This window comes from Cheilinus undulatus, linkage group 5 (assembly GCF_018320785.1).
Source record: "Cheilinus undulatus linkage group 5, ASM1832078v1, whole genome shotgun sequence".
In the NCBI taxonomy this organism is placed as follows: Eukaryota; Metazoa; Chordata; class Actinopteri; order Labriformes; family Labridae; genus Cheilinus; species Cheilinus undulatus.
In genome coordinates, this window is record NC_054869.1 from 47892722 (window position 1) to 47907507 (window position 14786).

At 40.0% G+C, this 14786-nt stretch overlaps 2 protein-coding genes across 2 annotated transcripts; both read left to right on the forward strand.

Annotated features, from left to right (window-relative positions):
- Positions 1 to 1394: 1394 nt before the first annotated feature.
- On the forward strand, positions 1395 to 3074 carry LOC121509644 (tripartite motif-containing protein 16-like). Its single transcript, XM_041787182.1, has one exon. The coding sequence runs from the start codon at positions 1407 to 1409 to the stop codon at positions 3072 to 3074; it is 1668 nt and encodes a 555-aa protein (XP_041643116.1). The 5' UTR covers positions 1395 to 1406.
- Positions 3075 to 8794: 5720 nt separating this feature from the next.
- LOC121510491 (tripartite motif-containing protein 16-like protein) lies at positions 8795 to 10350 on the forward strand. The gene is made up of 2 exons (XM_041788542.1): positions 8795 to 9096; positions 9223 to 10350. Exons 1-2 carry the CDS (start codon positions 8800 to 8802, stop codon positions 10348 to 10350), a joined length of 1425 nt encoding a protein of 474 aa, XP_041644476.1. The 5' UTR covers positions 8795 to 8799.
- Positions 10351 to 14786: the final 4436 nt, after the last annotated feature.

Genomic DNA, 14786 nt, shown 5'->3' on the forward strand with positions numbered 1-14786 from the left:
CCTACATCCATCCATCTCATGATGGATTAATGGATGAATGTTCCTCGATAGAGACACATCCTTCAAAATTAAAGCACATCACAGACATTTAGCCCCATATCGGACAATATCAGTGTCCAACTTCTCAGTGAAACTCAGTGAAAATGACTTCAAGACTCACTTTTGGGTCCTGAACTACTATCTCAGAACCAGAGCAAAAAAGCTGGACCGGCACCTTATCTTGCGCTCCATCCCGCTTCAAGTTTGCTCCGGTACTGCTCACACCATGCGTCTGAAGCATGTCTCACCCAGAATGCATCTGTGTATAATTAGCTGCTCAGATGCCCACACTGTTTTCTGTAGGCAACTGGACGACAACTCTCCACCATGGACTTAACCAAGTATTTCAGAAAGGATGTGGAGAAACCGAGAAGATGGTAATAACAGATTAACCACGATAGCGCCTTCATTGCCACTGTGAGAGGATTTACAGACGTATCTTTTATCTTGATCTTTTACGAGATAAGGTGTCTAATTTCTCTCCTATCCAGTGAATGCAGTGCGCTTCCTTGTTTTCGTTGAGTGAGCGGTGAGTGATTTGAGTGGAGCGGGTAGAAATTTGAGTGGAAGGTGGAGCGATAATTAGTGGAGCGGCGTGAATCCCCTCTGAGCGGACGAGCGGGCACAAGGAACAGCTCTGTGAGCGAGGAGCTGGAAATCTCATCGCTCCACTCTACTCACATGCTCTGCTCAGAACCAATGGACTAAAATACTGAAATGATTTATTGATTTCTTTAAACTGTCTACAATAATGTAGGCATTGGTCCAAACATTCTCTTTCAGCACAGCTTTACCACAACTGTAATAATCATGTGATCAGGCAAGTAAACAGGCCAAAAGGATGCGGGGTGAAAACCACGTTTCTTGGTTTGACTGTTGTTACTTTAATAAGTGATGCATGTAGGAAAATATCACTTGGTCAGTGATGTTGGTGTTTTTAGCTGGTGCACTGAATACTTGCAAAGATGTCAATATGTCTCAGTGTCTTTAGGAGCTGAGCACCCCTAAAACTCTAAAAGTAAAATCACCCCTTCTTTAAAGCTTCAAATGTTTTAATTTGTGGAACAGATTTGAACTGAGACTTTGTTTTGAATGTGGAAACAAAGTTCAGACTTCAATGAGACACTCCTCTACATGGAATGAAGCAGAACTTGATAATTTCTCACTTCACCTTATCAAAAATAGCTATCTCCTCTCTGACTTGACATTTCCTCGTTCTCTCCCTGTCAGATCTACAGTTTGAAGATGGGTGTGACCAACAGGAGCTGACACTGACAGCACAAACACCTGTTCTGTGGATCAGAGCTCAAACTAGATTCATTTCTCAGGAAGTCAAACTCAGACAGCCATTGTCTCTGAGAGGTGAAATGGCACAGAAAGGAGTTCAGCTGGATCAGGAAACCATCTCTTGTTCCATCTGTCTGGATCTACTGAAGGATCCGGTGACTGTTTCCTGTGGACACAGCTACTGCATGAAGTGTCTTCAAACCCACTGGGATACAGAGGATGAGAAGAAACTCTACAGCTGCCCTCAGTGCAGACAGATCTTCACACCGAGGCCTGTCCTGCAGAAAAACACCATGTTAGCAGTTTTGGTGGAGGAGCTGAAGAAGAGCGGACTCAAAGCTGCTCCTGCTGATCACTGCTATGCTGGAGCTGAAGATGTGGCCTGTGATTTCTGCACCGGGAGGAAACTGAAAGCTGAAAAATCCTGTCTGCAATGTCTGGTCTCTTATTGTCAGAAACACCTTCAGCCTCATTTTGAAGTAGCTCCTTTAAAGAAACACAAGCTGGTGGAGCCGTCCAAGAAGCTCCAGGAGAACGTCTGCTCTCGTCATGATGAGGTGATGAAGATATTCTGTCGCACTGATCAGCAGTCTATCTGTACTTTCTGTTTATTGGACAAGCATAAAGGCCACGACACGGTCTCAGCTGCAGCAGAGAGGATCGAGAGGCAGAGAGAGCTGGAGGTGAGTCGACAAAACATCCAGCAGAGAATCCAGGACAGAGAGAAAGATGTGAAGCTGCTTCAGCAGGAAGCAGAGGTCATCAATCGCACTGCTGATAAAGCAGTGGAGGACAGCCAGAAGATCTTCACCCAGCTGATCCGTCTCATGGAGAAACAATGCTCTGATGTGACCCAGCAGGTCCGATCCCAGCAGGAAAGCCAAGTGAGTCGAGTCAAAGAGCTGGAGGAGAAGCTGAGGCAGGAGATCGCTGAGCTGAAGAGGAAAGACGGCGAGCTGCAGACGCTGTCACAAACACAGGATCACAACCAGTTTCTACACGACTACCCCTCACTGTCAGCACTCAGCCAACCTACACACTCATCCAGCATCCATATCCGTCCTCTGAGGTACTTTGAAGACGTGACAGCAGCTGTGTCAGCAGTCAGAGATAAACTACAGGACGTCCTGACAGAGACATGGACAAACATCTCACTCACAGTGACTGAAGTGGATGTTTTACTGCCACAACCAGAGCCCAAGACCAGAGAGGAGTTCATCAGATATTCATGCGACATCACACTGGATCCAAACACAGCAAACAGTTATCTGTTATTATCTGATGGGAACAGAAAAGTTAGACGGACAAGTCAACCACAGTCTTATCCTGGTCACCCGGATAGATTCACTGTAAGGTCTCAGGTCCTGAGTCAAGAGAGTCTGACTGGACGTTGTTACTGGGAGGTGGAGAGGAGAGAAATTGTTTCTGTAGCAGTCGCATACAAGAATATCAGCAGAACAGGGGACTGGAGGCAATGCAGATTTGGACTCAACGACAAATCTTGGGCATTAGATTGTTCTGACAGTGGTTCTAACTTTTGGTACAACGGTGTCCTGACTCCTGTCTCTGGTCTTCGGGCCTCCAGAGTGGGAGTGTACCTGGATCATAGTGCAGGTATTCTGTCCTTCTACAGCATCTCTAAAACCATGACTCTCCTCCACAGAGTCCACACCACATTCACTCAGCCTCTACATGCTGGACTTTGGGTTTATGTTGGTTCTGCTGCTGAGATGTGTAAGCTGAAGTAGACAGAAGTCATTTAAAGGAAAAGTGGGTTTACTTCTGTGTTTGAATCCTTCAACTTGATTTTTCTTCATGTTTGTTGCTTAGAGCTGATTGGACCTCATTCACCAACCGTTCTTACTCACAAACTTGTTCTTACACAGTTTTGAAGAAGATTCTGACATTCAGCAAAGTTTTCTTCTCTGTGATTTGTTCTCAGTTAAGAACCAAATCTAAGAAGACTAGAGAACACTCTGACACTCATTTGAGTGCTGATATGACAGGATCAAATCACAGGATTGGATTTTCATTCATTTAGCACATTTATATTATCCAACAACTTCAATGAACACCATTTAAAGGAGTTTGATTTTGCTCATGCAATGACTGATGTAAACTCCAACATGTTCAATTGTGAATGTAAACTAAGCACTAAGGTAAGAATGTTCGAATGAAAAATCAAAGACTTTTTCACAGGAATAAAGAGCCACCTTTACACATGGCTATTTAATGACTAATCTGTCCCATGGTCCATGCTTGTAGAATCAATGTTCAATCAAATCAGAGCTCTCTGTCAGACATTTGAGAGCTGATATGACGGCTTCAAATGATTCTCATCCCTCCTCCTTTGACCTCTTCTCATGTGTTGTGTCCATGTTTGACTCTCTTTCCTCTTCCTGTTTAGCCGTGGAGCCGTTACTGCTCAGGAGGATTTTTGATCAGATGAAGCCACATTTTCTCTCCATGAAAATATCAACTTCTCTTCCCTTTAAATGTGTTGACAATGTTGTGCTGATGTTTGCTGCTGTTGTTTCTCTTCTTCATGGCTCTAAAGAGAGAAAGCAGCAGAGCTTTCTTTCATGGAGATATTGTGTATTATGATGAATTTCTGCTTTTCTGTTCAAATGAATGGATAAATGTACAATGAGGTCTTTTTGAAGCTCATGATGCAGATTGAAAAGAATCAAATGATTGATTATTTCCTCTGACAGAGCTGAGATTGGGATCAAACAAACTGATTGTGTGGATGAAGTCAACCTGTTCATGAAATCCTTCAAATCAGACATTTAACAGACTTTTAATCCAGTCCAGTCTTTGTGCTGATTTTTCAATCAGAAAGAGCCAACCAGCCCAGATAAACAGGGACTAGATGATCCAGGTCCAAACGCTCCTGAATGACCCCTTGCTGGTGGGTTTAGAGGGTTTTACTGTTTCATTTTCATGTCAACATTTAACATTATATTCACTCATCTTGTAATAATTGTTCCTCATTTTTCAGACCTTAAATAAAAATCATTAAATGTTTACAAGCCTTTGTTTGTTTTTTCTCTATCACTGAACTTTAGACAGAGTTCATAAAAACACTTATTAACCCATTAAAGCCTAAAAACACAAATTATAGTCAGAAAATTCTACTTTTTTGAAACTGAATTTTTTTTTTCACTTTCTACTGAAATCCCAAAAAATCCAAATTTACATAAAATGTAACAAATATATTTTTTGTATCTCATTTGATAAATTTTGGTAACTGATAATCAACTTGAGGGCATTTTTATCATTTATCAGATTGTATTTAGAATTCTTTTTTGTTATTTATTGATCCTACTGATGAGATAGAGGTATCATTAAAAGTGTGTATCAAATATGATACTACAGGCTTTAAGGGGTTAAAAAAGTTAGGGTTCATGAATAAATCTTCTATTAGACCCTCTTGCTGGTTCACATGCCTTGTGTCTACCACTATAATGGTAAATTGTGAATAACACTCCAAATAAATGCAAAACGTTTGAACACTTACCTTAAATTAATTAGACAATAACAAACTCATCATTTCAGTGTGTTAAATCAGGCGTTTCTGGTCATTTTTTAATGATTACACTCATAGGGTGTATACACATTCAAGATCATGAATTCCTTGTCATTATGAGTTACATGTATTATACACCAGTCAACACCAAGTCTGACCACCTTGACCTCAGGGTCATGTTGCTTTCTCCATAAAACAGCTACAGCCCCTGGTGTTTGAGGGCGAGCCTCGGTATAAGGATTGCTGGTTGAGGCAGGGGATTATGGACTATGATCAAGGCACTTGGAGAGAGAGATCTCATTTGTCTTCTTTTAACTCAGTGAGTGCCATTGACGTATATATACGTCAAAGTGTTTCTTCAGCGGCTGGCACAAGGGGGTGCTCTCACGTTCCCTGTGAGTAATTTTGGGGCTTCTGGGATACGTAGTCGGAACACTACAGTGGGAAGAGACGGTAGATCAAAGCCACAGAGATCAGAGGTGGAGACCCTGGGGTCAAAGAGCAGAGCGATCGTTACAGAGGTAATCTAAGCTAAAAGTTCTAAAAATAGACGCTGGCAGAAACTTTAAATTTTTGCCTTAGAAGTCGCTTATTCACTAAAACAGACACTGAACTTACTGGCAGCGAATCCAGGGATCAGCGCTGTCATTCATCTGTCTATGCTGGCCAAGAGGCCAAAGAATGCCACGAGGTCTCTCCCGTACATTGGAGGAAAAAGGCAGCCTCTCGCCAGTTGAATACATACAGCGATGACACTTCAGAGATGGACTTTCCAACCCAGACTCTGAGGAATGACTGCCGACAAGCAAGCGGAGCGGATCTTGTTCTCCATCTTGTTCTCCCCCGTCCCGTCTCCGTCTATATTTTATTTATATTTATATATATATATATATATATGTATATATACATATATATATATATATATATATATATATATATATATATATATATAGAAGACATATTATATAGCTATTATATTACTTCTATAATTTACAGGTAGTGCCAGGGGACACGCAAGCAGGAGGGGACATGGGTGTATAGGGGGTCCCGTGGAGGCCATCCAGTTCTAAAGTGTGAATAACAGTGACTGGAAGCATTGTTATTTACTTTACAATAAAATAACATTTGTAATACAATTTTCAGATGTCTTTTATGTTATTGAAGGCAAAATTGTGACATTCAAATCACTGTTTTGCTTGACAGACTCTCTTTCACAAAAATGCATTTTTCTCGGCTTTCTAGAAACAAACAAACGTTTTTTTTCCCATGATGAAATATTGAGTTTCTTCTTTCATTTGAGCTATTTGGTGTTTTCAGAGTCATAGTTCAAAATATTCTGTGGGTCTTGAAAGATGACTCAAAATGGCAAAAAACGCTGGCACAAGCCACTTTCCATTTTATAAAAGGGCTGGCAATCAATGAGTTAATGAAGATTTTTGGGCTTTACATCATTGTACAACATATGTGTGGTCTGAGAATAGAGAAAGGCAAATTAAATGCATTACAAAAAAAATGGTCAGTATATTATTCAGCAGTTAAATCAATAAACATTCCTTAATAAGCTGCCATATGAGCGTATGATTTTAGGATTCACCAGTAATATTCCTAACGTATGTGCAATTGCTACTAAGCAAAATACAACAGCAGAAATGTAACATCAGTGGTGGAACAAACTGTACAAGTTCCAACGTAACGCTGGCAGAGGCAAAGCATGCTTAACAGCGTGGGAACTTCATAAATGTAAACCACAGTGAATAATTCCACATTCAAACGTCTATTAACGGAAGGCATGGTCACAATCACAACAATAAACTGAGTTGCAATATTGGCATTACAAATGAAATATTCATCATTAAGCCCTCACAAGCATTCAAATTTAGCTGCAGTGCTAGCAAGAGGCAGAGCTAACAACTACTGAGACACAGGCTACTTAGCTAACTTAATCTCACGCAACATATTTTTTCATGTAACAACACAAACTGGAATAATAATCAAAATATCCATAACTAAGAATTAGAAAGCACTTACATTTCCTCAAGAACGCACACATGTTATGGGAAACACAGATGCAGCTTCACAGTCTGCTCACTGACTGGTGTGCTGCTTGTCAGTGTGGCTGAGCACGTCCTCAGTTGTTCAGACCGCGTTCGTGCTTTTAACCAGCAGATGGTGCTGTTGGACCTTGACCTGTAGGGCTTTCTCACACCTGGTATCCTTCCTCTGACTATTCCCGAGCTGAGGTCGGTTGTAGACTCCCCAGCCCCATGGAAGTCAGAATTAAAGGAGTTCAGTTTTTACAAGTCTTGCTGAGGTAAAAACGTCTCCTGGAGACACAGAATGTCACTTTTCGAACAGATTGTCAACAACTCTGCGGTGAGCTCTATCCCCTGTGCTCTGGCCCAAACACAGGCCATGACAGTTGTATGACACAATCTGTGTAGTCATTCAGCATAGCTTTTTAGAACCGGTTACTCCAGCAGACACATGCAGACCCTCCAGGGAGAAGTATTAGAACAGACAACTCCAGCCTTGCACGACTGATAATACCACCAGACAAATGCCCCTTCTGGCCAGATCTCTGGATTATACATTTTTTCCCATCATTAAATTCAGCAGAAACTTTGAATGAGCCGAATCTATGGTTTACAGTACCAATCTTTGACAGTTTACTTCACGGCCGAGCTTTTCCTTCATGTAAACAGATAAAATGTCTGCATCCAAATCTGGGTCAAACCTGGAGGCAAATACACTCACCAGTTTAGTCCTGAGGGTTTTGATGTTAACAGTTCCGGTCCCAATGATAGTGAAAGCATTGCTACCTTCCCTTTTCCCACCGATGGAAGCAGACGGTAGTTTTGCCGGAGTAGCAGCATTTTCCGGACATCGGCCCTTTCTCACTATCTGACTCCACTTTGGAGAGCGCGGCCAAGCTCAAGCTCCCACCTATGTAGCTCCAGGTGCTTCCTTAGCCATGGGATTGGACCGCCGATCAATATCCACAGAGATAGTATAATTATTTGTGCTGAAATTAGCCTGTAGCTGCATGGTGTGCTGCATGGAGCAGACCTTTGCCTGTAGCTGCTCCAATTTCCCCAGCAGGCTTGACACATCAGTACTAGTAAAAGTGAAAGGTGGCAGTTCATCCAAATAATGTGGAACAAATTTTGAGATATTGGGACGACACTCACTCAATACTTTGAGGCAGCTCTTCACTCACAGGGACTGAGAGGGTGTTTTACTGCCACAACCAGAGCCCAAGACCAGAGAGGAGTTCATCAGATATTCATGTGACATCACACTGGATCCAAAAACAGCAGAGACAGATTCACTGGATTACCTCAGGTCCTGAGTAGAGAGAGTCTGACTGGACGTTGTTACTGGAAGAGAAGAGGAGGAGTTTCAGTAGCAGTCTCATACAAGAATATCAGCAGAACAGGGAAGTGGAAGGAATGTTAATTTGGATGCAATGACAAATCTTGGTCGTTATATTGTGATAACAGTGGTTATAACTCTTGGTACAATAATGTCCAGACTCCTGTCTCTGGTCCTCGGTCCTCCAGGGTGGGAGTGGATCACAGAGCAGCTATTCTGTCCTTCTACAGCATCTCTGAAACCATGACTCTCCTCCACAGAGTCCACACCACATTCACTCAGCCTCTACATTCTGGACTCAGGTTTATTCTGGTTCCACTGCTGAGATTCTACATACAAGGTTCGAATGTTTTCATATGTGGAGCAGGTTTGAAGTGAGGCTTCGTCATAATAGAGGAAACAAAGTTTAAACTTCACTGAGCCGCACCTCTTCATGGAAAAATCCAGAGCTTTATTACCGCTCTCATCAGCTGATTTTTACAGCACAATCACAGGCTGTATGGATCAGAGCTCAAACTGGTTTATTCATTCAGGAATTAAAACGCAGATGGTCATCATCTCTGAGAGCTGAAATGGCGCAGAAAGGAATTCAGCTGGATCAGGAAACCATCTCTTGTTCCATCTGTCTGGATCTACTGAAGGATCCGGTGACTGTTTCCTGTGGACACAGCTACTGCATGAAGTGTCTTCAAACCCACTGGGATACAGAAGATGCGAAGAAACTCTACAGCTGCCCTCAGTGCAGGCAGACATTTAAACCAAGGCCTGTCCTGCAGAAAAACACCATGTTAGCAGTTTTGGTGGAGGAGTTGAAGAAGAGCGGACTCCAAGCTGCTCCTGCTGATCACTGCTATGCTGGAGCTGAAGATGTGGCCTGTGATTTCTGCAGCGGGAGGAAACTGAAAGCCCAGAAGTCCTGTCTTCAATGTCTGGCCTCTTACTGTCAGAATCACCTTCAGCCTCATTTTGAATCACCTACATTTAAAAATCACAAGCTGGTGGAGCCGTCCAAGAAGCTCCAAGAGAACGGCTGCTCAGAGAGGGGAGAGAGGCCGAGAGAGCTGGAGGTGAGTCGACAAAACATCCAGCAGAGAATCCAGGACAGAGAGAAAGATGTGAAGCTGCTTCAACAGGAAGCAGAGGTCATCAATCGCTCCGCTGATAAAGCAGTGGAGGACAGCCAGGAGATCTTCACCCAGCTGATCCGTCTGATGGAGAAACGACGCTCTGATGTGACCCAGCAGGTCCGATCCCAGCAGGAAAGCCAAGTGAGTCGAGTCAAAGAGCTGGAGGAGAAGCTGAGGCAGGAGATCGCTGAGCTGAAGAGGAGAGACGGCGAGCTGCAGACGCTGTCACAAACACAGGATCACAACCAGTTTCTACACGACTACCCCTCACTGTCAGCACTCAGCCAACCTACACACTCATCCAGCATCCATATCCGTCCTCTGAGGTACTTTGAAGACGTGACAGCGACTGTGTCAGCAGTCAGAGATAAACTACAGGACGTCCTGACAGAGACATGGACAAACATCTCACTCACAGGGACTGATGTGGATGTTTTACTGCCACAACCAGAGCCCAAGACCAGAGAGGAGTTCATCAGATATTCATGTGACATCACACTGGATCCAAACACAGCAAACAGTTATCTGTTATTATCTGATGGGAACAGAAAAGCTAGATGGACAAGACGACAACAGTTTTATCATAGTCACCCAAACAGATTCAGTGGAGAGTATCAGGTCCTGAGTAGAGAGAGTCTGACTGGACGTTGTTACTGGGAGGTGGAGAGAAGAGGAACTGTTTCTGTAGCAGTCGCATACAAGAATATCAGCAGAACAGGGGATGAAAGTGGATTTGGATACAATGACAAATCTTGGGCATTACATTGTTATGACAGTGGTTATGTCTTTTGGTATAACAATGTCAACACTCTTGTCTCTGGTCCTTGGTCCTCCAGAGTGGGAGTGTACCTGGATCACAGAGCAGGTATTCTGTCCTTCTACAGCATCTCTGAAACCATGACTCTCCTCCACAGAGTCCACACCACATTCACTCAGTCTCTACATGCTGGACTTTGGATTTGTGGTTCCACTGCTGAGATGTGTAATCTGAAGTAGACAGAAGTCATTTAAAGGAAAAGTGGGTTCACTTCTGTGTTTGAATCCTTCAGCTTGATTTTTCTTCATGTTTGTTGCTTAGAGCTGATTGGACCTCATTCACCAAGCGTTCTTACTCACAAACTTGTTCTTACACAGTTTTGAAGAAGATTCTGACATTCAGCAAAGTTTTCTTCTCTGTGATTTGTTCTCAGCTAAGAACCAAATCTAAGAAGACTAGAGAACACTCTGACACTCATTTGAGTGCTGATATGACAGGATCAAATCACAGGATTGGATTTTCATTCATTTAGCACATTTATATTATCCAACAACTTCAATGACCACCATTTAAAGGAGTTTGATTTTGCTCATGCAATGACTGATGTAAACTCCAACATGTTCAACTGTGAATGTAAACTAAGCACTAAGGTAAGAATGTTTGAATGAAAATTCAAAGACTTTTTCACAGGAATAAAGAGCCACCTTTACACATGGCTATTTAAAATAACACTTGAAATATAATTTTCAGATGCCTTTTATGTCATTGAAGGCAAAATTATAACATTCAAATCATTGTTTTGCTTGACAGACTCTCTTTCACAAAAATGCATTTTTCTCAGATTTCTAGGAAAAAAAGGTTTCTTAACCTCTATTCAACTTCAGATAAATCAAGAATGGAACAAGGTGTAAACAAACATTTTTTTCCATGATGAAATAAAGTTTCTTCTTTCATTTGAGCTATTCTTTGGTTTCATAGTCATAGTACAAACTATTCTGTGGGTCTTAAAAGATGACTCAAAATGGCCAAAAATGCTGGCACAAGCAACTTTCCATTTTATAAAAGGGCTGGCACTCAATGAGTTAATAAGTTAGAGTTCATGAATCAACAAACACCTGAGGATCTTCTTTATCTTATAATATACTATAGTGATCACCAATATTATCTTTAATAATACACTATAGTGATCAGCAATATTATCTTTAATAATACACTATAGTGATCATCAATATTATCTTAAATAATATACTATAGTGATCACCAATATTATCTTTAATAATATACTATAGTGATCACCAATATTATCTTTAATAATATACTATAGTGATCACCAATATTATCTTTAATAATATACTATAGTGATCATCAATATTATCTTAAATAATATACTATAGTGATCATCAATATTATCTTAAATAATATACTATAGTGATCATCAATATTATCTTAAATAATATACTATAGTGATCATCAATATTATCTTAAATAATATACTATAGTGATCATCAATATTATCTTAAATAATATACTATAGTGATCATCAATATTATCTTAAATAATATACTATAGTGATCATCAATATTATCTTAAATAATATACTATAGTGATCATCAATATTATCTTAAATAATATACTATAGTGATCATCAATATTATCTTAAATAATATACTATAGTGATCATCAATATTATCTTTAATAATATACTATAGTGATCACCAATATTATCTTTAATAATATACTATAGTGATCATCAATATTATCTTTAATAATATACTATAGTGATCACCAATATTATCTTTAATAATATACTATAGTGATCATCAATATTATCTTTAATAATATACTATAGTGATCACCAATATTATCTTTAATAATATACTATAGTGATCATCAATATTATCTTTAATAATATACTATAGTGATCACCAATATTATCTTTAATAATATACTATAGTGATCACCAATATTATCTTTAATAATATACTATAGTGATCATCAATATTATCTTTAATAATATACTATAGTGATTATCAATATTATCTTTAATAATATACTATAGTGATTATCAATATTATCTTTAATAATATACTATAGTGATCATCAATATTATCTTTAATAATATACTATAGTGATCATCAATATTATCTTTAATAATATACTATAGTGATCACCAATATTATCTGTAATAATATACTATAGTGATCACCAATATTATCTTTAATAATATACTATAGTGATCATCAATATTATCTTTAATAATATACTATAGTGATCACCAATATTATCTTTAATAATATACTATAGTGATCATCAATATTATCTTTAATAATATACTATACTGATCATCAATATTATCTTTAATAATATACTATAGTGATCATCAATATTATCTTTAATAATATACTATAGTGATCATCAATATTATCCTTAATAATATACTATAGTGATCCTCAATATCATCCTTAATAATATACTATAGTGATCATTATCTTTCATAAAATCTTTGTGCAAATTTACAAAAATTGACAACAACCAGGTTGGCCTTTTCTCCCTGATGTGTAAAATGCTACAGAGTTATCTCTGTTGCCACAGAAGTTAGGTAGTTACAACATCTCTAAGAACTAACTAACTAAATCCCTGTGTCTCTTTTTCCCATTCAGACCCCGGTTCCCACCTGCTCAGCACCAACTCAAGACAAGAGGTCATCGCCTGGAATGCCTGTACAAGAAAACCGGACTTGTTGTACACAAAGAAATGCACAACAACCACATTCTTAACTATGAGGATACAGGGGTGCACGGGGGGGGGCGGCCCAGGAGTCATTGACAGACTGGCCCATTTAATGCATGGTATGGGGAGCCAGCCAGCTGGCAGCACATGTTTCATGTAACTTGATGAAAAAAATCTATGCATTTGGTGTTATAATTCATACAGTTATCAATAAACTGAAGAACCCAGCTGAATACCCTACAAAAACCTGCATATACTTATATCGTGATTTTAATGCCTACAGATCACTGATTCAGTAATATAAGGACCTATCAATTTGCCAGGCTCTCTCTCTGGAATCCCCTCTGGAACATGTATGATGGTCTATCTGGATGAGAGACAAAAAATATGGTGTACACATTATTGAAGTTATCAGCAAAATATAAAGATGGCAGTATTAGGATTTAGTGCATGAGGTGGTGCATCTGGCTAAAAAGGCAAACAAGTCAAACAAGCATCATGGTCATTACCCTCACCATGATGATAGCGGTGCTTTGTATGGGTTCCTGAGGCTGTTCTGCCAGTTGCTCTCCTGTTTTGCCCTGGGTGTCATCATCATTTCTGCTGAGGCCTCTCGCTACCCACTGCATCTGGATCATCTTCAGTCTAAGTAAGAGTGTTGTTAATCATGCTAGTTAATCAGTGCAACAACAATATCAGTAAACATTAATAGGTTAGTTTACTATCAGTATGTACATGAGATGAGGTAAGGATATAACACTTTATTAAGCCTTGCACATACACACCAGGGCAGCACAAATTATTGTTTAATTTTTTATTATTATTTGTTCATCATCATCCCAGTATTAACTTGCCAAGACATCCTGAACCAAGATAAATAAGAAAGTTAAGTAAAACGTGGTAACAAATTATATCTTGTTATGCCTTAATGACTTGAATTTTTAATTGAACAGAGTTACTGCAAATTGTAGTTTTTCCTCATTTCAGACAGGCCTAAAACACAGGGGTTAATTTCAAACAGTCAGTAACATTATTGATAGGCATGTTGACAAATACAGGAAACACTGAATAGTGCTAATTTTGGACTCTGCAAAAGCTAATATTAGGCTAGCTAACACTACCTAATTTGGGTCATTAAAAAGCAAACTATAATTTGCCAAATGAGGATTTTGGTGTAAAGTATCACCAAGTCCCGACCATAACTTACCATTACGTCGCTGGTTCTTTGACTCGGCTCTGTAACCTGCCTTTGTAACCTGCTCTGCCATCTCAGACTCTGGGTCAGACTCATCACTGCTGGACTCAGGTGCATGTCTGGAAGTTTACAGCTGTCGAAGCTCACTGCTGCCAATGCTGCTGATGCTGGCAAAAGCAACATCAAATCATTGTCTGCTGGTGATGGCTGAGCCTGAACGACTACCATACAAGTCTGTAACTTTTTCGCTAGTTGGGACCATAGACTGTAGAAAGAATTAGACAAACCCCGTGTGATGTCAGCCGTCTGCTTACTATAGGCGGACTCAAACAGCTCTTGAAGCCAATCCGTGGCAGCTTCCATATTGAAATCATGGTCTCAGCCGAGCTTCGGATCGCCCTAACGGCCTGCCCACTGAGCGCGACTTCCTGTCAGCTAGCTAGCTAGCATTCTGGTTTACAGAAACGTAGCTTCTGCCTGTCGAGCTATCTGTCAATCAAATGAGACGCGCCAATAATTTTCATCCTTAATCCAAACGATCATGGTACAAAAAAATTCACCCCCCCTACAGTGGGAGCACAATAGGACACTAGCTAATGAGACACATTTGTTGTTTTGAACCAGGCTGTCAAAACTGGCCAGTCAAAACCGGCTGTTTAACGTGTGCAGACGGAACTTCCGGTGTTCCTGCAGCCAGCCTCAAGTGGACACTTGTGGTATAGCCATTTTTTGCACTTACGTGTGCCATGG